Source organism: Electrophorus electricus, chromosome 10 (assembly GCF_041902795.1).
Source record: "Electrophorus electricus isolate QZ-2024a chromosome 10, ASM4190279v1, whole genome shotgun sequence".
NCBI classification, from domain to species: Eukaryota; Metazoa; Chordata; class Actinopteri; order Gymnotiformes; family Gymnotidae; genus Electrophorus; species Electrophorus electricus.
In genome coordinates, this window is record NC_137506.1 from 20,356,803 (window position 1) to 20,379,391 (window position 22,589).

The 22,589-nt window shown below is 38.8% G+C and overlaps 3 protein-coding genes across 5 annotated transcripts; 1 reads left to right on the forward strand and 2 right to left on the reverse strand.

Moving 5' to 3' along the window:
- Positions 1 to 853: 853 nt before the first annotated feature.
- On the reverse strand, positions 854 to 1,988 carry acyp1 (acylphosphatase 1, erythrocyte (common) type). The gene is made up of 3 exons (XM_027023721.3): positions 1,830 to 1,988; positions 1,353 to 1,442; positions 854 to 1,223 (listed from the first exon to the last, which is right to left on the reverse strand). Exons 2-3 carry the CDS (start codon positions 1,431 to 1,433, stop codon positions 1,008 to 1,010), a joined length of 297 nt encoding a protein of 98 aa, XP_026879522.1. The 5' UTR covers positions 1,434 to 1,442; positions 1,830 to 1,988; the 3' UTR covers positions 854 to 1,007.
- Positions 1,989 to 2,066: 78 nt separating this feature from the next.
- zc2hc1c (zinc finger, C2HC-type containing 1C) lies at positions 2,067 to 4,750 on the forward strand. The gene is made up of 3 exons (XM_027023719.3): positions 2,067 to 2,208; positions 2,455 to 4,099; positions 4,290 to 4,750. The coding sequence occupies exons 2-3, from the start codon at positions 2,543 to 2,545 to the stop codon at positions 4,518 to 4,520; spliced, it is 1,788 nt and encodes a 595-aa protein (XP_026879520.2). The 5' UTR covers positions 2,067 to 2,208; positions 2,455 to 2,542; the 3' UTR covers positions 4,521 to 4,750.
- A 1,176-nt stretch (positions 4,751 to 5,926) lies between these two features.
- Positions 5,927 to 22,455, reverse strand: nek9 (NIMA related kinase 9). 3 transcript variants are annotated; one of them, XM_035532664.2, is made up of 24 exons: positions 22,316 to 22,455; positions 21,371 to 21,565; positions 20,833 to 21,010; positions 20,675 to 20,730; positions 20,454 to 20,524; positions 20,229 to 20,334; positions 19,035 to 19,166; positions 18,593 to 18,703; positions 18,397 to 18,461; positions 18,126 to 18,176; positions 17,764 to 17,956; positions 17,294 to 17,438; positions 14,784 to 14,984; positions 14,628 to 14,674; positions 14,056 to 14,217; positions 13,791 to 13,899; positions 13,466 to 13,627; positions 13,190 to 13,357; positions 12,942 to 13,001; positions 11,273 to 11,457; positions 11,026 to 11,181; positions 10,648 to 10,770; positions 10,427 to 10,480; positions 5,927 to 6,652 (listed from the first exon to the last, which is right to left on the reverse strand). In XM_035532664.2, exons 2-24 carry the CDS (start codon positions 21,548 to 21,550, stop codon positions 6,527 to 6,529), a joined length of 2,841 nt encoding a protein of 946 aa, XP_035388557.1. In that variant the 5' UTR covers positions 21,551 to 21,565; positions 22,316 to 22,455; the 3' UTR covers positions 5,927 to 6,526. The 3 variants fall into 3 exon arrangements, with proteins under 3 accessions (XP_035388557.1, XP_035388556.1, XP_035388555.1); XM_035532663.2 differs by lacking the exon at positions 22,316 to 22,455 and adding an exon at positions 22,063 to 22,208; XM_035532662.2 differs by lacking the exon at positions 22,316 to 22,455 and having other exon boundaries at positions 21,371 to 22,178.
- Positions 22,456 to 22,589: the final 134 nt, after the last annotated feature.

Sequence of the window (22,589 nt, forward strand, 5' to 3'; positions counted from 1 at the left end):
TTCTGGGGTCTAGGTACTGGGAGTGTCCCAGGCCAGCTGGTCAATTTAGACATGAAATATTGCATGGAAGCAAAGAATTATGAAGAGGTAAGTATTGGTTGCCAGCACACCAATATTACCTTCGGATAAAATTCAACTAAATGTCTTTCCTGCAAGGGAACAGACCTACCAAGGTGGTAAATGTTTATTTTCTGGCAGATTTAAATCCCTCCCAAAAAACCTAAAGGTTTTAACATAGTCCAGTGTAAGAAATCATTTTAAATAATGGGAAATTACTGCCTAGCTCTAACCATTTTTTAATCTTTTCATAATATAAAAGTCCAAGTATTGCATTTCTGCACCTTTCCAGCATTTTGCTTAATTGGGGTTGCAACCTGGCAAGTGTTTTACTTGCATTACTTTATTAAGGCCAGAAGTCTGCTTAAGTGAACATCTTTATGTGGGAAGTGTGGGCCCCTTTTTTGGAGTGTAATGATCTAGTTTAAGAGGAAAGTGCTTCGTTAGTCTTATTATAATTTGTATATTCTATCCATGTGAGTTTTTCTTAAAGATATGTATTAGATGAGGAATACAACTGTTTCTAATTGTACATTACATGTCTTACACAAAGAATAACAGTTCGTCTAATTTAGGACTTAAGCATTATTGTAAGTTTTGAATATGTGTGGTTAAGAGAAATATTTATAAATTAGTTATATATCTAAACAAGTTATGAGCATTGAAATCTTTATAATCATGGAAAAGATCCTGATATGCAGAAATTCACTAAAAGAACAAAACCTTCGTAGGTCTATGCATATTTATCTTAGGAAACATCTACAATTGCATGCAAGTATTACACAAAAATGAGTAATCTTATTGCCAGGAATATTTTACTGGACATAATACATATACACCATCACTGGAGTGTATTTTCAGCGTTACAAATAATTTATCTTGAATATAAAAACAAACAAGTATACAATAACAATAGAAGTGTTAATAAGTTAACTCATTCAGTGATACCCTTAATGGACAATTTTGAAGTCACTGAAATCCATTTTTTCGATTGATTTCTCGTTCTTGAACTCTGCTTTTATTATTCGAGACTGTGGACTCCCAGTGGCTCTTAGCCACTCCTGCATCTGTTTAATTTTGGAGGCTGGGCCTTGGAGCTGCCCCTGCACAGTTCCAGCTTGAGTATTCTGCACCCAACCGACCAAGCCAAGCTTCTTTCCCTCTGACTGTAAAGAGACAGACATGTGAGCCTACTAAAGAGATCCTAAGTGCTTTACAGATCCAAGACAGTGCAGCATCAGTGAATTATGTTTAAATAAAATCATGCTCTACAACGAAGAATCCAATAGCCTTACCTTTGTATATTTTCGAAAGAACACACCCTGGACCCTCCCATATACTTCATAGTCTACCGAAAGAAGTTCCTCCGTTGACATGGTTACAGTCTGGGTGGAGGATAAAATTTTCACCCAGTTAAGCACCTCATAACTATTTAGATAGGCATAGCTGGGTTACGTAGAACCAAAATAACTACAACCTACATCCAATAATGCGCGTTAGCTTACTAGGATAGCTAGAATGCTAATGTTGAAGAATTTAGCTGCACGCTGCATTGATAGGAGTTTATTTATTGTGCCTAGCTAACACTGCTGAATTAAATAGATGTTTTAGCCATGCGTGTAACTCGCTAAGCTAGCAAGATAGCGAGCTAAACGCGTCAAGCCTAACGTTACTGTGCGATTGCTATCTTACTAGCTCAGCTACCCTAAAGTCGGTTTCCTGAGGTAGCAAATACGAGCAACTAGATTGATGTCTGAAGACAATTAGCCAACCTCTTAACGTTCAAACGTTAGAAACACGTCATGCGCCTTCAAGCGAAATAAATACACCGACAACCTCTGAACGAGGATTCTAATGTTCATAGACTATAAAAAACCCTGCGCAACCCTAATTTGTCCATGTTTGCTGGCATCCTGCCACATCCGGGTCACAGTTACGTGGTTGTGATTAACCAATCAAACAAAGGCAAGCAATTTAAGTTCGTTTTCTTGTCTCTAGGCAACTTGTCAACAAATCGATATAAAGTAGCTAGCTAACAAGCAGTTTACTGACTTGTTATTTTGAGGTATCCTCGACAGAATTAGATATTATGAGGAGTTGGCAAAATGAGAGAAGAGCAGCTGTCATCTAGCTAAAAACGCTATTTGTCCGGTAAGTTGAGAGATAGCCAGTTCATTACCTACAATGAGTGCACGAGAGGCAAAGTGCCCTATATTCAAGCTAACATAACGTTAGTTTAATCGGTTCGCAATTAACCTAGCAAGGTTATCTAGCTAGCTGTTAACTAGCGTTAACTTAGCAGACGTTTATTATTTAGTGTTATTTGAGATATTCTGACTGTCTGTATATAACGTTTGCAAATTATGCCACAACCTGACTCTGCATGTTTGGAGAAAGACGTGATACTGAAAACTGCTACCCTTGAGGAGAGGGCACAAATACACGGCGCCTTCCTCCAAATTACAGTTCACAATCTCATTTGAATATGACAGAAGACTGGGAGCGAAAAACAACTGCTGTTAAAGACCGGCCTCAAGAGAGTTGGGAAAAATGGCAAAATCCAGGACCTATACAGAGGAAGTACAGCCCAGCCACATCAAGGCATAAGATGTACTTAGATGAGAAGGAAGATGACATTTCGATGGATAAATCAATGGACAGAATGGACAGTATTTTTCCTCTAAAGCCTGTCTGCCACAAGAGGTCATTTAACCTGAACAACTGCCAAGCAGACAACAATTCTGTTATACAAAAAGACCAAAGGAGACATTATCATGTCCCCTGTTCATCCCAAAGTAAACAGACCAATAACAAGAGACAGGGGGTAAATGATCTGAGTAAATTGGAGCTGTTTGATTCCTGTGATTCTGTAAGGGGTGAAACCAATGGCAAGCCAACCATTGGGTACCAGACATTATACAAGGACCAGGGCAGAGGTTCTGAAGATCAGATTGAGTTGACAAAGGAAATACATAAAAAGGAAATTATACTCCAAGAAAAACTGTTAAAGGCAGAGCAAGAGCTGAGGAAAGTTCAACTAAAAACTGCATTTGTGGACAAAGTCAAAAGGGAGGAAAGGAGAAAGAGCATTAAAAAAGAAGAAAACAGGTTATACTGTAATGAGAAAGGAAACTGGGATTGGGAGAGTGCAAGAGAAAGGCCCTTAGGAGGCAGAAAAGATGAAGGACAGAAGGAGCGAGTCCGAGAAAGAGACCGGGGGATGGGCAACAAACACGATATAGAACAATGGGAGAAGTGTGAGAGGGAGACAAACATGGTCCCAAGAGAGAGAAGGAGAGAAGGTCTTCAGTGGGGATACAGTGAAAAAAACAAAACCAGAGACTATAAGATTCAGGAAAAATTCTGCAACAATTCTAAGGAGATAAAAGAGAAATGGGAAATAGGAAGAAAAAATGAGACAAGGAGAGAAAAAGCAGTGGAATGGAACTGGAATGATATAAGAGAATTGGAAAGGACAAATTGGCAGGGGAAGGGAAGAGTGAATAGTGAAGAAAACAGGAGGAGTGAAAGATCAAAGGTTAAGAGAGACATAGAGGATGAGGAGGAGCAACAATGGAAGATAATAGACATGCTTAAGTCAAATTCACATGCAAAAGGGAAAGCATTCTCCAAACATGAACAAATAAATGGGCTTGAATCAGATCATTGGCTAAGCCAAGAGAGGCTTTATCAGCACAATCAAAGGGCTGCAGAGGAAATGACATCAAAAAGCATCAAAAAGGGTTTACCTAACGAGCCATCCACTGAAGCAGCTCCGTGCTTTCCTCAGCTCAGCCAAAAGGTTAAAAGCCTCCAGCAAGTGGAATTCAGTCCAGAAAACAGTTTCAGTGTTAATATACGTCTCATACCCTGTAACATATGCCACAGACAGTTTAAAGAAGACCGTCTTGACAAGCACAGCAGTGTTTGTGAGAAAATACATCAATCCAAACGTAAAACCTTTGACTCCTCAAAATACAGGGCCAAAGGTACTGACCTGGAAAACTTCATGAAGACAAATGACCAGTGTAAGACACCAGAGGTAAGTTGACATATCAGCATTCAGTTGCTTGTTGGTCTCAATATGTTAGTCTAGTTTGAGACCATTTTGCATTTCTCTGTTACTATGATTGCATTTTAGTTTTAGTCTATGTAATTTAACAAGTCAACTTTTAAATTTTTACATATATTATAAATCAGTCACATAAGTCCAAACATTTTCACATCCTCAGCTCAAGAAGAATAACTGGCGTCAAAAACATGAGGCTTTCATTCGTAATCTTCGCCAGGTTCGCGGTCCTTCAACAGGAGACTTTCAGCCACAGTCAAGTTCAGATCTGAACCCAGATTATATAACCTGCCCCCACTGTGGCAGACACTTTGCCCCTGGTCCAGCAGAAAGACACATTCCGAAGTGCCAGAACATTAAGAGTAGACCTCCACCTCCTAGGCATCGCCGTTAAAACTTGATGGCACAAGTGAAATCATGACATTTTACAACTTTTTCATCTTTTAGAATAAAATTATTTGAATGATGAAACATTTGTCACTGGCAATAGTGAAAACATGCAAAATAAAGTTACTGCAGATCCCTTTGTATCAAGAGTGACTAGAAAAATGCTGCATGTTGATTTATAAATCTGAAATACAACTATGCTTATTTGATGGAATTAATAAACATGTAATTTGCAAAGGTAATGTTTGCCATATGAAATCTGCGAGCCTCAAGCTTAAGCACATAACATAGCTTACCCCATACCTGTATATTATAACTGCACACTAAGCACTTTCCACCAACACCTCATCTTCCACAGCCTTAACAGTAAAAGCATATGAATCACCAGGTTTACTATTACAAATTATGTGGACATGCATATAAGGACACCTTATTTTTACTCTGGAGTGCTTTTATTTATATAATGCATGCAGTACTCATTTTAACTTTAAGCAGGTATACATAGAATACATATTCAGTAAGCATTGACCACCAATTCTATTGCAGTGCAAATTTAGCAATTTAGAAAACCAATGAAAATGGCCTGAAAAATACTGAAAAGAATTTTTTAAAATGGCCAAAAATGCAACGTTTTCAAAGCCTGCATATCTTAATTTAGAAATTAAAGAGGAACTTAATCAGTGGCATTATTATTATTTTCTGTTTACAGGCATACTTAAGAATTAATTTTGCACTGAACTGGTGTGACATCTACTGTTTATAATTAAGAAGTGGAGTTTACAAATACAGCTTGAAAGTAAATCCTCTATTTGGTATACATCAATAGAAAAAAAAGACTAAAGAAAACAAAATATTAAAATTAAGTAAACAATACAAAACACACCAAAACACAAAAATGCATTTGGTTTCACTTTCTGTGCTCTCAAAATGTAAATCTTTGGATCCAAGGATGATGGGTCAAACTCCAAGTAACACATAAAGCCCTTATTTAAAAGGCAGAGCACTATGCTTTTGTACCATTTAGTGCACTCAGAGTGGGTTTTTAATAATAACCAATCGTTTTTTAAAATCAAATGTCTGCTAACCATAATACAAATGTGAATTAGAGCATTAAAAAAAATCCCAGGATAGGTTATCCCAGTATAACCTAAAAATCAGTAGTACATTCTTTGCATCATCACAGATTATAGATGATATGCAAAACCATTTTACTTATATTTGCGCAAACCTTTTTTTTTGCTTCTGAGTGCCACATTAGTTGCATATCCCAATAACCTTTTTAATGTATTACAGTAGCAACTGTTAAACCATATGAGGCTACATGCATAAAGGTATGCACTTCTTACACTTTCTCATTGTTTGGTGTATCTTTTAAGTGGAAGTGTTCTGAGTTAAATGGACAAAATCCATAACTGAAAGAAACTAATTCCTTTATTCCCCCCAAATTGTGAGCAAAAGTACACAAGGGAATTTTGGTGTAGAAACCAATACTGAATATAATTTTGGCAATATTTCATCATGTGAAATATCTTAGTTTTTAGGAATTTTTAAGGCAGTAGTTTATACTGGACTGTAAATTACCACAGCCCAAATAAACAAGGTATGTAAAGACTGCAGTTATTTTGAGTAATCCTGAACAATAGCTACTACTGTTGTAATTCAAGAACAAAAATGTATACATTGTTGCATGGCACACATACATACAAGTAGAAATTATTCAGCACTAACAATAGAAGGAATGTAATGGCATTGCCATCTAATATGACCTTGTATTGTCAATATAAGAGTATAATCTGTATTTTTCCTTGAGGCAGAAAAAAAAAAGTATTTTGTGATTGACAAGACCCACAGTCTCTCCTTCATCTAGTGATGGCAAGGAGACTAATGAGGACAAAATGTCTAACAACACTTCAGCAACATACTCACCCTTAATGTCTTGACCAGCACTGGGTTGTTCAATATAACCAATGTAATTTAGTTTAAAAATGTGTGTGTGTGTGTGTGTAGACTCCCTCATTGTTTTTCATCAGGTAGACTTTCTGGTTGGTGGTTACTCTTGTTTCCAAAATGATCAGCTACTACTCTGAGTTCATGAATGGCTCTCCACAGTCTCTCATTCTCTTTCAGCTGATCATTGTACTGAAAATAAAGGAATAAAAATGATCTTAGTAGCTCATTAGGTCCAACCACATTCCAGAGCAGGAATCTTAAGAGACAAAACAGTAGGCCTGTGGGTGTTTAAAAGTCCTAAAAGTAGATAGAGAGAACCAGTCAAAGAAATGAGAAAAATGTTAAGACTGCCATTTATTTATTAAGGAAAAAGATCCAATATTACATCTTTGAGTGACAAAATTACATTAACCTTTGCTTTCAGTATCTGGTGTGACCCCCTTGTGCAGCTATAACTGCAACTAAACATTTCCAGTAATTTTTTATTAGTCCTGCACATCAGCTTGGAGAAATTATAGCCAATTTCTCCATACAACTCAGCTATGTTGGTGGGTTTCGTCCCATGAACGGTTTGCTTCAGGTCCTTTCACAACATTTCTACTGGATTAAGGTCAAGACTTTGACTTGGCCATTCCAAAACCTTAAATATATTCTTCTTGATCCACTTTTTGATAGAACAACTTGTGTGCTTAACGTCATCGTCTTTCTGCATGACTCACGTTCTCTTGAGATTCAGCTCATAGACAGATGACCTGGTATTTTTCCATTTAGAATTTGCTTATATAATTTGGATTTCATTGTTCCATCAATCATGGCAAGTCTTCCTGGCCTAGATGCAGCAAAACAGGCCCAATTATGATACTACCACCACAGTAGGGATGAGGATGAGGTTTTTATGCTGGAATGCAGTGTTTTACTTTCTCCAAACACCACATCTCATTTAAAAAAAAGACAAAACAAAACTATTTTGTCTCATCTACCCACAAAACATTGTTCCAACAGACTTCTGGCCATGTCATCATCTTTAAAAAACTGCAAACAGGTAGCAATGTGCTTTTTGGAGAGCAATGGCTTTCTTGCTATGCACACCATTGTTGTTCAGTGTTCTGCTGATGGTGGAATCATAAACATTAGCCTTAGCCAATGTGAGAAAGGCCTTTGGTTGCTAAGAAGTTACCTTGGGTTCCTTTGTGATGACCTGGACAATTACATGCCTTGCACTTGTTGTGATCTTTGTTGGTTGTGATCTTTGTTGGTTGTGCACACCTGGAGCGGATCTTCAATTCCCTCCATTTGTACACAATTTATCTGTCTGCGGATTGGTGGACTCCAAACTGTTTAGAAATGGTTTTGTAATCGTTTCCAGCCTGGTGAGTATCAACAACTCTTCTGAGGTCCTCAGAAATCTCCTTTGGTCATGTCATGATACAGTTCCACAAAGGTGTTGTGAAGATGAAACTTTTCCAGATCCCTCTTCTTTAAATAAATCAGGGTGCCCACTCACACCTGATTGTCATCCCATTTATTAACAACAGCTGGCTCAAATTATCTGCTAATGCTAAAGGTTCACATACTTTTACCACTCACAAATATGTAATATTGGATAACGTTCCTCAATAAATACATGAGTCTAATATTTTGATTAAACTGGTTCTCTCTATCTACTTGTAGGACTCGATGTGGTTTTAAATCAAATTTTAAATCAAATGCAGAAAGATAGAAACTTCTAAAGGGTTCACAAACAAACATTCAAGGACAACTGTGTGTGCACACATTTTATATTTTTTATATATATATATATATATATATATATATATATATATATATATATATATATATATATATATTTCCCCCCCCCCCCCCCCTATACACACAGTGATCCTTGCATGTTTGTTATAGTATTCATTAGAAAAAAGAAAAATGTCACTGTCTACATGCATGCTACCACAGCCAGCTAACTTCCAATGGTGACTACAAGTGAGACACATTGTGGCATACCTAATTTACCCTTCAATATTTCAACAAGGTCAGCCAACTCCATCTATAAATCTTAGCCAGAAATGAAACGTTTTGTATGTAGATTATGTAAAATGAACTATGAGACATATGCCTGGCTAACAACTAGCATACACACATTTAATTTTTTCAACTGTAGTTGCATTCTGAAGTCTGCTGAGCTGTATTTTGGCATCCTATGTACAAATGCACACACAGAAGAAACCCCCACCCCCCAACATTCAATTTTTCTGTGGGCAAGAATGATGATTGCTCTAATTAATTACTGCACTATTAATTAGGGCTTGTGAAAATTCTTAGGAACTACACTGTAGGACTTCAATCTCTTTGAGCAACTAAAATAATAAATTACATTTAATGTACTTTTCATATCACTTGACCAGCTTCAGATCACACCACAGTAACACAACAGGATGCATGTCATGATTCAGACCACCATCATGTTTTCTAACAGATTGTCTCCAAGGTTTTGGATCTTTTGAATTTTTAGATCTACAGAATGCCCTACCCTGAAATACTGATGTAGAGTTTCCTGATATGATCTTAAATTCATGGGTTCACAGCTCCTGAGTCAACAAAGCAGCTCTACACTTCCTCCAGCATACATTACAGCTGAATGTTCAGATTTGCATCATATTGGATACCGAACTTAAATGTTTGTCTCATCTATCTTCAGATTACATTCTACAAGTACTGCTGTGGAACATCCATGTATTCTCTAACTTGTGAAAACATTTATCAGGTGCAAGAGATGTCTGCAGTGGTCATCCTAAAGTTATTTTGCAGCAATCTGCATGAATGTGGAGTAATGGAGGCCCAAGTCCCTCATTTTTAAGTATTTGTTTTATGAACATCTTTTAAGGTCCTTTAAAATATTTTCTTTTAAAAAATGTTGCATTTAATCAAAATACTGTTGTAAACAGCATTTTTATTTAATTAAAGCCACACTTGAATTGAAACTGTGTCCTGATCCTGGTCCTGTTCCTGGCGTGAGAGACGTCGCTCGTCCTGTTTCTGGCGTGAGAGACGCCGCCCATCCTGATCCTGGTCCTGTTCCCGGCATGAGTTCGCTGCTGCTGTTGCTTCTTTGCCCGTCACTCCTGTTCCTTTGGTTCTGCTCCTGATTCTTGTCCTGTCCAGTCTTCTCCTGTTCTCCCACCAGTGGCTATCCCACAAGCCACCTGTCCTGGTCTTGTTCCCGGCATGAGAAACGCGGCCCGTCCTGATCCTGGTCCTGTTCCCGGCGTGAGAGACGCCACCCGTGCTGATCCTGGTCCTATTCCCGGCATGCTGCTGTTGCTTCTTTGCCTGGTCACTCCTGTTCCTTTGGTTCCTGTGTCTGCTCCTGGTTCTTTTTCTGTTTAGTCTTCTCCTGTTGCCCCGGTTTCTGTGTCTGCTCCTGTGTCTGCTGATGTTCCGGTGCCTACTCCTCGTCATGTCCCGTGTTCGGTTCCTGTTTCTGGCCTGTCTGCTCCTGTGTCTTGTCTGGTTCCTGTTCATGCTCCGTGTCATGCCCATTCGGTTCCTGTTGGTTTTTTCACGCCCCGGTGTTGCGTGCTTTGGGGGGGGTACTCTCACGATCAGTCCCTTCCAACTTCCATGTTCCGTGTTCCGTGTTTTCCCTGTCTTGTGTTTAGTTCTGTTCCGTATTGTCCTCACCTTGTTTGATTGCTTATACCTGTCCCTCGTTTCTAGTTTTGTGAAGTTCATGTATTTAAACCCTGTTGTGTGCCTTGGTCGTGGTTATTCATTTGAATGATTTTTGTATGTGTTTAGTTCATTGAATATGGGTGTAATAAAGATTTTGCTATGTTTTGTGTGGTGTTTAATAGGACTATTATTAATTATTATTATTATGACTTGAATCAGGTCACATTTTAATAATTCCAAAGGGTTCACAAACCTTTTTCATAACTACACAGCTTAATAGCAAATATTACTACTCACCTGTTTCTGTAACAGTTGGATAGTTGTATCTTGCCTTTTCACCAATTCCCAGAGCTGGGAAAGAAATTAAAAATCATGAATTGTTTCAGTTATATTAAATGAAATTAAATCACTTCTGCATCACTTGGGCATCCTTTTCTTGCATCTGTTTTGATATGATTTCTCATTAAAAAAAAGGAAAAAAGGTCTTTTTTTGGTCTAGGTTAGTGCTTAAGCAGTACCTGGGTAAGATCACTACTGCTGTGGCAGCATGTCTGCTGACAGTCCTGTTGCAGGAGGCTACTTTTCTTCCATGCTTCAGCTTCCAATCCATTGACCTTCTCACAGTCTACACATGCTGTTAACTTGGAGGAAATGTTGTACATATTTGTTAGAAAGATGTGAATCATATACAACACAAGATGCTCGTCTACCCCAGCCAGTTCAAGTGTCCTTGGGTAATGAGAAATGCGCTACACAAGTATAACTTTGTAACTTCATACCCAGTCTTCTGGAGTATTTTTTCTATATGATGCTGAAACTGAGTAGCACAGATGGTAAATTTTAAGCCTACCACAGTCTAGTACAAACATGGACGTATATTTTTCTAAAAACCTTACCATGAGACCATTTTCAGTGGCAGCAGCTACAGCAGCTGCTTTTAGTTCCTGAAGCTCTTCATATGGGAGGGTATCACTTTCTGGGAAAGCGGTTGGGCTAGACATAGACTCTCCAGAGCCCTCTGGCATGGGAATGAATTCTGCATCTAGCAGCTCCTGAGGAGGGAAGTTTGAAAGTAAAACCCAGTTGACTTATGGAGATGATACCCATTTTGTGGAAGAATTTTTTATCTGGTAAATGGCACACCTTACGAAGCCAGGATGGGCAAGAACTCTCACTGGTCTTGTTCTCCATCAAGAACAAGGGAGTCTCTGGACCTCCTTCCTCCATGTCAGCCTCAACAGTGCCACCCATAATACCATCTCGTAATTCGGAGTCTGAGCCAGGCTCAATATCCAGTTCCACACAGGAGCTGGAGACATGACCTATGCCTTATCAACAAAAGTGTGTTTGACAGACATTAGGTAAACACATACACAACATAAACCACTGATATACACAAGGTAAATCATACACAGCCTGTAAATGAAATGAATTAACAGTTTATAATTGAGAATATACACTGCTCAAAAAGTTAAGGGAACATTTAATCATCACTGTATAACACCAAATCAATTAAACTTCAGGGATATCAATCTGTCCAGATAGGAAGCAAAAGCAATCGTGAATCAACTTCACTTGATTTGGTACAAATGAAAGTGACAACAGATGCATGAGAGGCAACAGCAAGACAAGCAACAAAAATGGAATGGTTTTGCAGGTGGTGGCCACAATTACTCTCTCCTTATCCTTCCTGACTGATTTTTCTCTACAATACTGCAGTTTTGCATTTTGCTAGTGTTCTTGTCAATACTGGTAGTATTTCCTGCAGCCCATTCAGGTTGGACAGGGCTGTAGAAGGGCATCAACTCAGTAAAAGGATTTGTATCTGCTCCTTTGTGCGAGGAGGAGCACTGCCAGATCCCTACAAAATGATCTCCAGCAGACTACTGGTGTGCATGTCTCTGACCAAACTGTCAGTAACAGACTCTACGAGGGTGGCATGAGGGCTCAACATCCTCTTTTGGCACTTGTGCTCACAGCCCAGCACCATGCAGTTCAACTGGCATTTGTCAGAGATCACTAGAATTGGTAGGTCCACCATTGGCACCCCAATCTCATCACAGACAAGAGCAGGTACACAATGAGCACATCTGGAGATGCCATGGTGAACGATATGCTGCCTGCACCCTCATAAAGCAAGACTGGCTTACTGTTGGGTCAGTGATGGTGTGGGGAGGCAACGTGATAGCCAACAGTACACTGACTGCTCTTAGGTACCAAGTTGAAATCCTCAGAGCCATTGTCAGACTTTATGCTGGTGCAGTGGGCCCTGGGTTCCTCCTGGTACAGGACAATGCCAGGCCTTATATGTAGGCCCTTCCTGTATGTCAAAGGCAGTGATTCCATTGATTGGCTCTCACATTCCCCAGACCTGAATTTAACGCATTAAATGCCACCAAGTAGCGCCACAAACTGTCCAGGAGCTCACTTTTGACCTGATTCAGGTCTGGTAGGACCATCCGCTGTCACAGCATGCACAAACATTGTCAGGAATGAATACAGTCATGTGGGGGCAATACACACTAATGAATTACATTATGAATTGCCGTGATAAAATTCATACAAATTGGATCAGCCTGTGATTTCAATTGTTTACTTTGATTTTTGGTATGATTTTGAATCCAGCCCTCAATGGGTTGATGATTTTAGTTTCCACTGACCATTATGCCATTTCATTTTGTTCTTAATGAAATACACAACTTAAATCAGTAAAGATTTTCAGCTTTAATCTCTTTTTTTTTTCGAGCTGTGTGATTTAAGTGTTCCCTTACATTTTTTGGGTCGTTTAATAGTAAAAAAGTAAATTTCTCACCACTTCCAACCGACAGTCCACTACTGTTTGAACGGATAGTTTTGGAATTAAGCACCTTTTCTGTGAAAAGCATAAAAGCAAGCTACTAAGCATACTTATGCCAACATTGAACTACCTTACAAACCACATTTTACTAGAAAACATCTGTTCCAAAAAAAGACATAAAAATTATGTGGGGCTGATAACCACTGATAAGAAATGCTGTGGGTCTGATTACCCATGATAAGAAATGCTGTGGGTCTGATTACCCATTATAAGGATGGTGTGCCAACCCCTACAGGACAGGTCAGGCACGTGGTGTAGGGAACCAAAAATGGGCCGAGGAAGAGCAGGGCAAACCTCAGAGCCAAACCCTCGATCAGCGGGCATGCCTAATCGTCCATTTCCCGCATTTCCCCATGCAAAGATTTGATTATCTGATGGGAAAAGAGAAACCACATGTCAAAAGTCATTACCACAATAAATAATCAATCAAATAGATCTGCATGTCTCCAGCAGCACTGATATTCTTAAATTTTACTGGCCTTCTGTGGCAGCAATTGTGAAGCCATCTCCACAAGATACTTTGGACACAACTTTCCCTCCAAAGGGGCCCAGAAGCAGTTGAACCCCTAGGTGTTTCTTGAAGTCTTTCACACCCAGCTGGCCATATTTATTAGAGCCAAAGGTCATCAGACGTCCCCTCTCTGCAGATGAGCACAGGCAGGAAATGAACAAAACCGAATAAATAATAATGTTGAATCAATGCTGTGCTGTATATTATTTGTACATCAAGCAAATGCATTACATATTCTTTATAATTATTCTTCATGTTATAAGAGACACAAACAAAGAGAACAAATATTGTACCATCAATGGCTGCTGTATGGGTCTTCCCAGGAGAAATTACTTGGATCTTAAAGCGGGCGAGCTGCTTTACTAAAGTCAGGGTTGTGGTGTATGGTATCTCCTGATAACCCTAATCCATAGATTTTTTTTCAGTTGAAACAGGTCAAACACATAATGGGAAGCAGATACTACATAAGTGGTTGCATAGCAAAGACAAACATGTATATGGCAAAACTGTTTAAAACGGCTAATCGTGCCATGCTACAACGCTCTGTATGTTCCATACCTCCCCAGGGTGGTTCTTGATACCAGTGATGCCTTGATTGAGACCTAGCTTGTTTTGTTCATTATTTCCACAGGCCAAGACTCTCCCAGACTCTGTAAGGAAGAATGTTCCATCGCTGCCACAGTACACAGAATCAATACTAGCACCCTTTGGTACTTCCACCTAGAAAACCCAAATAAACTGATATTGTAGATCACAAAAAACAACCAAAACAATTCTCATCAGGTTACTCCGATAACACACAGTTTTATTCGTTTGTATATCCGCAAACAAACAATAAGAGAAACAAGCAATGAGTCATTAAATCATCTTATGAATCACTACAAAACAGTATCTTGATATGCAGTTAAAGTCAAGGTTTGCCTTGCAAATCAATTTCACAGAATCATGAATAAATGTGACAAACGTTATACTCCAGAGTTCACTACAGCTATTATTAAAATGTCGATGTCATTTTAATGGACAAACAAAAGCATAAAACCAGTTCTTAACCAACAGACAAGACAGCTAGTATGTAATATAAACCATAAAAATGTACTAATTGAAAGGCTAATCCAGTATTCAATACTTACTAGCATAGGAGAGGAAAAGTCATCCTCACAGTCCAGGCCAAGTCTACCTGCACAGAGGAACATCATATACTGCAAGTAAACTCATGTTCTCTTTAACCCACTACTATAACATCTGATCCCTGACATTTTGGAACTGTGAACGTGTGTGGTGCCCACCATGCTCTCCACAGCCCCAAGAACAGATGTCTCCTCTGTGAGTCAACACTACAACGTGATTGTCTCCACAGGAGACCTGTCGCACTGGCCGCTCCGCAAAGAACTCCAGCAGAACGGGTTCTAGAACCTCCATGCCCATCTCATTCTCCACACCAATACAGCCATAATAGTCTGAGCCAAACATGTACATTTGGTCTTCATCTGGGAGAAAACAGTAAAAGTACATATTACTATACATAAACATTTTATATATATATATATATATATATATATATATATATATATATATATATATATACACACACACACACACACACACACACACACAATTTTAAAAAAATGTAAAAAAAAATTATATATAATATATATATTAAACATTTATTTATTTATTCTTTAAATTCATTCAAAACTGTAGTGGACTTTTGGACAGAGGTCCTTCATCAGCTGTGCAAGCAATGAAATGTCCTGTTTCCATGGGTTTCTAAAGTTCTTGGAGTGTAGCTTGGTTATTTTTCTTCGAGTTTCCTAATTTTATTGCTGCCATAGCAACAACTGGCAATGCAAGCAAATATGTCTTTAAAGCAGTGTCCATCAGTATTAAAATGCCTTGCCATTGGAAACAACAAATCCTTAATTCTGATGGGTGTAATCTTAATTCCCGCAGGGGTTCAAAAACCCAATCAGCAAGCCTTCTATTGGTTTCTGCAATATAAAGCTGATTACATCTCTTGCAAGTAATACAGTAGACGACTCCTGCCGTGATGCATGAGGAGGAATGAGTGATGACAACTGATCCTTTTGTGCCAGTTATTTTAGAGGCCATGTTAATAAATTTACATGTCGCACATCTAGAGTTACAGGCAACAGTACCACAGCTTTTATTTAAATGATCATTTCTCTCATGCTTATTTATTATCCCTCACTCACAGCTACTTAGACTTAAGAACATTGGCAGTGACAATGAAGACTTCCTCCAGAAAAGTATGGAAATGTGTGGATATTTTCAAAACCGTGCGTTTCCTGAGGAAGTCACAGATGGTGCTTCGTTTGTTTTACCTGTTGAGAGACTAGATGCACTTTTGTCTCCCCGTCTTGTCGCTCATCATTGTGCTACACCTGCTTCTAAGTTTCTGTTGTTTGTGTATACTGCCTTTTAGCCCATTAGCTTCTTGCCCGTTTGTGCTTTTGCCTCTGTGTTTAGCTTTAGTGTTTTGTTTTTGCGTCGTCATGTACTCTGGTTTTTGTACACTAAGCAGAAAGAGGGGGGCTGAGAATTAATGAAAATCAGAGCCACTATCTAGTATGAAGATCCAGGAGTATGCCAGAAAGATGGCCCCAAGTGATGAAGTGCTTAGTGAGTACCTCAGACAGCAGAAACCCCAGACGGATGGGAAGGAGGATGAACAGGAACCATCATGGGAGGATAAACCCCTGCATGGTATGTACCACCAACAAACAGTGGAAGCGGATGATATGGAAAGTCCTACCAATGGCTGGAAAAGGCTAGACTGAAAGACAGTACAGATGTACTAATCATGGCAACATAGGAACAAGCTGTGAATACAAGCTCAATAGAGGCTGGGATCTACCACACCAGGCAGCACCCCAGATGCAGGTTGTGCAAAGATGCCCCTGAGACAATCCAACACACAACAGCAGGATACAAGATGCTAGCAGACAGAGCGTACATGGAATTCCATAAACAAGTGGCTGGTACAGTATACAGAAATATTTGTGCTCAGTATCGGCTGGACCTTCTGAGGTCAAAGTGGAACACAGCCCCAAAGGTGGTAGAGAAAGACCGAGCCAAGATCCTATGAGACTTCCAGATCCAAACAGACAAAAAGGTAATAGCTAACTAACCGGAAATAATAGTAATGAACAACACAAAAGAGTGCCATAGTGATAGATGTGATAGAAACAGAAAAAGCTCTAAAAAATACCAAGGGCTAAGAGAAGAACTGGCAAAGTTTTGGAGGATAGAGGCAAAAGTGGTTCCTGTGGTAATCAGAGCACTAGGGGCTATAACTCCCAAACTGGGAGAATGGCTCCAGCAGATCCTAGGAACATCATCCAAGATCTCCGTATGAAAGAGTGCAGTCCTGAGGACAGTTAAGATTCCATGCAGGACCCTCAATTTCCAAGACCTCTGGTAGAGGACCTGAGCTTGAAGGAAAAAGACTGCCCACAGGTGAGTGAGTGGGGAATCTTTTATATATACACGTACCTGAACTTTTAGAAATGTAATAATGAAGCTCAACTGCAGTCATTTGCAAGGATGTCTACTTTATGCCACATTTTTCCCCAAACATGCTCTAATAATCCAGTCCTTGGGGGATCCAGTCCTTTTTTTTTTTTTGCATTTTTCAGCTCCTCTCCAAAGGCTGGGCTAAATATTCTGGGAACTAGAAAGATTAAACCTGTACACTGCCTAGGGGTCCCCAGAGACTTGTCTGAGAACCTCTGCAACACACACTTTTAAAAGCCAAGCTCCTTTAATCATCACTTACCAGTCACACAAGCTGTGAAGTCAGCCCCACAAGCCACCTGCCGAATGGCTTTCCCCTGCAGACGTTCCACCTTGCGAGGTTGTCTGTATGAGGCCTGATCACCATGGCCTAGCTGACCCACCATCTTAGCACCACCTTGCACACTCTGTAGATGAATCATACACCATCTTAACAGCATGATTCAGCTGATCTCTCTAGAAGTGAAGAAAAAAGTCAACAAAGTATCTAGTGGTGACAATAATGACAATTATTTATGCCCTATACTGTTAAAAAAACAAAAACAAAAAACCCCCCACCTCTGTTCTGACTAAAAATATAAATTGTGTTATGATACAAATCCTGTACATAGATGCATCATCTTGTTTGAATGATTATTTGGTGTGCCAGAGTCTTGGACACGTTAAGAGGGTATACTATTTAAAAAAATAAAATAAAAATAAATAAATAAAAAAGCCAAAAAGCATTCTTACAGCCCACGTATAAAGCTCCTTCTCCACAGTAACCACAGCGAAATGCGTCTCCCCTGCACACACTTGCTGAGCACTGCTGCCGCCTTTAAACATATCCAACTTCTGAGGGGTGAACTTCCCTCCTCCCCAGAAATACACCTCCCTTGAGCGAGTGGTTACTACAGCAACCGAGGTCTCCGACACTGTACTCAGTCTTAGGCACAGAGAGGCACACAGTAAAAAAAAACAAAACAAAACAAAACAAAAAAAAACTTTCATCTTTCATCAATCTTTTTAATTGGTTAATACTTTAAGACGAAATATGCAAAGGCCCGTTATACTGTCAACAGTGTTGCTGGGAAAAGGAAAATCTGCTCCCATACTTTGGTTTCTTGATGGATGAATTCAGTGCAGCCACACGCTCCTCCAAATCGCTGCAAAGCATGATGATTTTTTTCAGTTACTGCAAACATCATGATTTTACTTCACAGTGGATGCAAGTACTTTAGAGTTGGCCTATCTGAACAAAGTGCAATAACGTTTAAAATGTTTCTTGAGTAACACAAATATGTTTTAATTATTTCCTATTTAACAAATCCTTCACTTTTCACTTAGAATGCACATCCTTGTCAATCTCCCTCTTTTAATACTGACTGTCTAATGCAAGAGATGACTGGCTCGTCAAGAATCTGGTCAGCAGTAGGTCTCTTCTCTGGATCCTGTAACACAAACATGCAAGTGCTATACCTGATTTATCTATTGGGTTATTTGCTTATATAGAACGACGCAGTAAAATAAAGTAATCAAACATATGAAGCAAATTGAATTAAAAAAACCTGCACATACTCACCTGATCTAAGCATGCATACACAATTTTGATGAGCTCAGGTGAATAAACATCTGAGTTCACTTCCATAGTCCAGTTGCCCTGGACAATCTTCACACACAAGTTCAGAGGATTCTGGAGAGTTTAAATGTACAATGAGGAATGCCTCTTTCTGAACCATCAACACTATCAAGACAGCTAGGCTTAATAACCTGTTGGTTAAAGGCTTAGATGGAAAAAAGACCAATACCTTATCAATTCAGTAATGAGAGAGAAAATCTATGAAGAAAGGTTTCTGAGAACAGGAAGGTTTTCATAAAGAAGGTTTTCTGAGTGCTTACTACAGGGAAAATAACTTTTCGTGAGTGCTTTAACTGACCAGAAACATGATGAGAACAATGTGTTGTTAAACTTTATATATCAGGGGGTTTCGCATTGTAAACATAACATCATTCTAGATGAATACCGTTGCATCAAAGGTTCTGGTAAGGGTCAGGAGCTCAAATAAGACACAGCCCATGGCCCAGATGTCTGATTTAAAGTTGTACTTCTCCCCTTGACAAAGCTCAGGAGACATGTAGTATGGGGTACCTACACACTGTAAAGCAACAAAAGAAAAGAAATTGTATATACACACATATATACCAGGAAATTAGACCAAGCTAACGACCAAACTAGTTTGTAGGTCTACTTGGTCTAACTTTAAACACGTAAAAAAGTTAAAGGATTAATCAGACAAAAAAAAACCCAATAACAAAATTACACAATTCACCACTCATCCCAATCAGCCAAGCCATGTTTGATGTCCAAAGTTGGTTTCTTTAGTTTTGCACTGAAGCTATGAAGCAAACGTAGAAGTAAAGAAAACTTATGCCCAACAATTTATGCCCATTTTGCACATTCCATGCTAAAATCATCAGCATGAACCATTTCTTTATGAAATATCTGATTAATATTTTCTCTGATCAATACCTACTCTGCCATTTCAGGCAACTGCTGCTAGAAGTGCCAGCAACCACTCACTGAGCCAACATGGTGTCATGTACTCTTAGTGTACTGATATTGCAATTTATAACTAAGCCTGCTGCATGAGTTATGTATGAAACCATTAAAAAAAATAATAACATCGGCACTCATGGAAACCCTAACAATGACTAAAAGTGTGTTATATAATACAGATTAAGAAAACAATGCAAACAATTTTATTTTTCCTTAATCAACAGTTATTTAACGACTTAAAACTAATTGGCAAATTGCCCGCCTGGGTTTAACCACAAATATTTGTCATAACCCAAGTTTGAAAGTCTTTCCCTCCTTCTTTTTAAGGGCCTGTAAACCATTTCAGTATTAATAAGGATAAACAAAACATTAATTAAAACACTGACAAATTTAATAAGTAATAAGCATACTACAACTACTAATACTAATAATAGCATTTTAATAGGTAGGGTGAAAAGATTAGTAAGTCAAATATGAGGATGAGCCATGAACGGCAATCAAATCAACCTAAAACAACCTTCTGAAAGTGGGATGTTCCATTCTCATTAAATCAAAAATGGAAAACTACGTGCTTGTTAGGCCAACTCTCAGGCACATTCTAGTCTAAATCACATTTAGATCAAATTTCATTGTGAAATATACAGGAGCAGAATCCACCTACCGTCTCAGCCATTGAATACTCGGAGCCCAGTTTCTTGGCCAACCCATAGTCTCCTAGCTTTATCAAGTTTGTTTTAGTAAGGAAGATATTTAATGTTTTGATGTCCCTTTAGAACATGAACAAACAAGAAAGGGATCACTTTTTTTAATGTATAATATAACAAAAGGCAGTATTAACCTGTTTTATTTTGCAGTATTAACAACTTTCAGAAAATTTGCTTCTTACCTATGGAGGACACCAGCTTTATGAATGTGGGCCACAGCTGAGGCAATCTGATACAAATACCATATGACAACCTGGTGGAAGGGTGGGGAGGAGAGTAAAGTATCTTACATTACCCTGCATAAGTAAAATAAATTATAGAGGACATAAGACTTTATGCAATTTATTTCAATTAGGAAAATGGTTTCCTTAAAGGTTTTAAAATGTCTGGTTTTAACTGGTACCTCCTGTGTGAAGAGTTGCCCTTTCTGTTGGTTTATTTTGTCATAAAGATTTCCACCTAGACAACAAACAAATAAACAGATGAACTTGAATAATGTACTGCCCATCCATTCTTTTTATTTTGTATTTTAAGTAAGTAGCAAAATGCAAGTTCTCTGACCATTACAGTATTCCAGCTCAATCAGTAGGGTGTTCTTGTCCATGAAATGGTTGAAATAAGCTATGATGTTGTTATGCTGGAGAATGGACAGGATGCTGATTTCATTCATGACATCTCTACGCTTTTTATCGGAGAGACAGTTCAAATCGATCTCCTTCCAGACCACCAAAGAATTATCCTGAAAACAATAGACATCAGTACGCTCCTGGCACCCTTGGTAGAATTTACACAGTAACTCGCTAGCTCATTCACTCACTCGATAACAAAAAGATCAGCACTTCAGTCTCGTTCTCACTTTGCCATATTCGACATGTGAGAAAACTGAAGAGGGGCGTGGTCGTCAGCATGACTTACTAAATTAGTTTAGGCACGGTGTGAAAGTATGAATAAAAGATTCTAGCATATTATTCCACCATAACATTTATGGTATAAATTCTCAATCCAATACAAATCAAACAACAATGAAATACAAGTGTTCGTGGCTACAGCACAAAACAAAAGACGTGGGCATGTGAAAACAGGTTAACAGCGTGCCTACCTCGGTGCGTCTGTATAAGGTGGCTTCTCCAAAAGCTCCTTTACCCAAGACCCGAATGGGAATGTAGTGTAACTTTTCCTCTTCGCCGCTAAATGCGACACATGCTGCCGGGACGCTGACAGAGTCGCATCCCGAGTCCGAAAGCGATGCGTAGTGCCGCTCATAATCTTCCAATGACATTTTGTTTGCAGTTGTCTAGTTGATATCAGTAACCAGGGGTAATATTAGAAAATTAGCACTTTGCCCTTACTGCAGCTAACAATATGAATATATACTAGCTAAGACGTCAAAATGCAATCTAGCACATAACAATGTACTAGCTAATAAATTGTTGCTAACTAACTAGCTAGCTAGGCTAGGTAGCAAATGTTTAAAAAGGGGTCATTCCGTTCTCGGCACTGAAAAAATATACACACGCATTTCGCATTAATGAAGTTCAGCTAGTTAGCTAGAAACCGTAAGCATAAAAGTTGTTTCCTTGTTCTGCTTCATAAGAACTTGGCTGTCTATCTAGAAGACTATTCTCTCTAACTTGCTCGGCTTGGCCTCACGTCAACATACGGCCAAAAGTTTGGCTGCAGCTAGCGTTAGCATAGCTAGCTAGCTAGCTACCTTAAATACTGGTGTGCAACGCTAACATTAATGTATAAAATATCACTTATAGCAAGTACTATATGATCATTACTACTGACATAACCACTTTGTCGTGTGCTGTATCTTCTGTTCCGAACTAAAACTACTAACAAGGGGACAACTAGCTTAGCTACACGGCGTTACCAATGTTGGGAGTCGGTTCTAGTCATGATTCTTAAATCCATCGATTTACATTTAACTTATCGACCGAATCGAATCGACTCCGAACACATGAACTCCATGTTATAATTGTCACAAGTAGTTAAGTATACGTCACATCAGGTTTTGCCAGGAGTATATTTTAATACGTACGTTTACCCCTCTTAAGGAAACGTACTCCCCTTTGCCGCCTCCATTGTTTTGCAAGTAACATTACCATTTAAACTGCCTCCACTTAAGAAAAGTACGCCTAAAAAGAATCGAATCACTAGATTCAGAAATGAATACTTCAAAATAGTAGACAAACAGTGGGCGTTTTAACGCCTCATTACAGACGTTTGTACATTCATGGATATTCGTCATCAGTTGTCCATTTGATAGTTACGTTTAAGAAAGCGGATATGAAAGATTGAAATTAACAACCCTT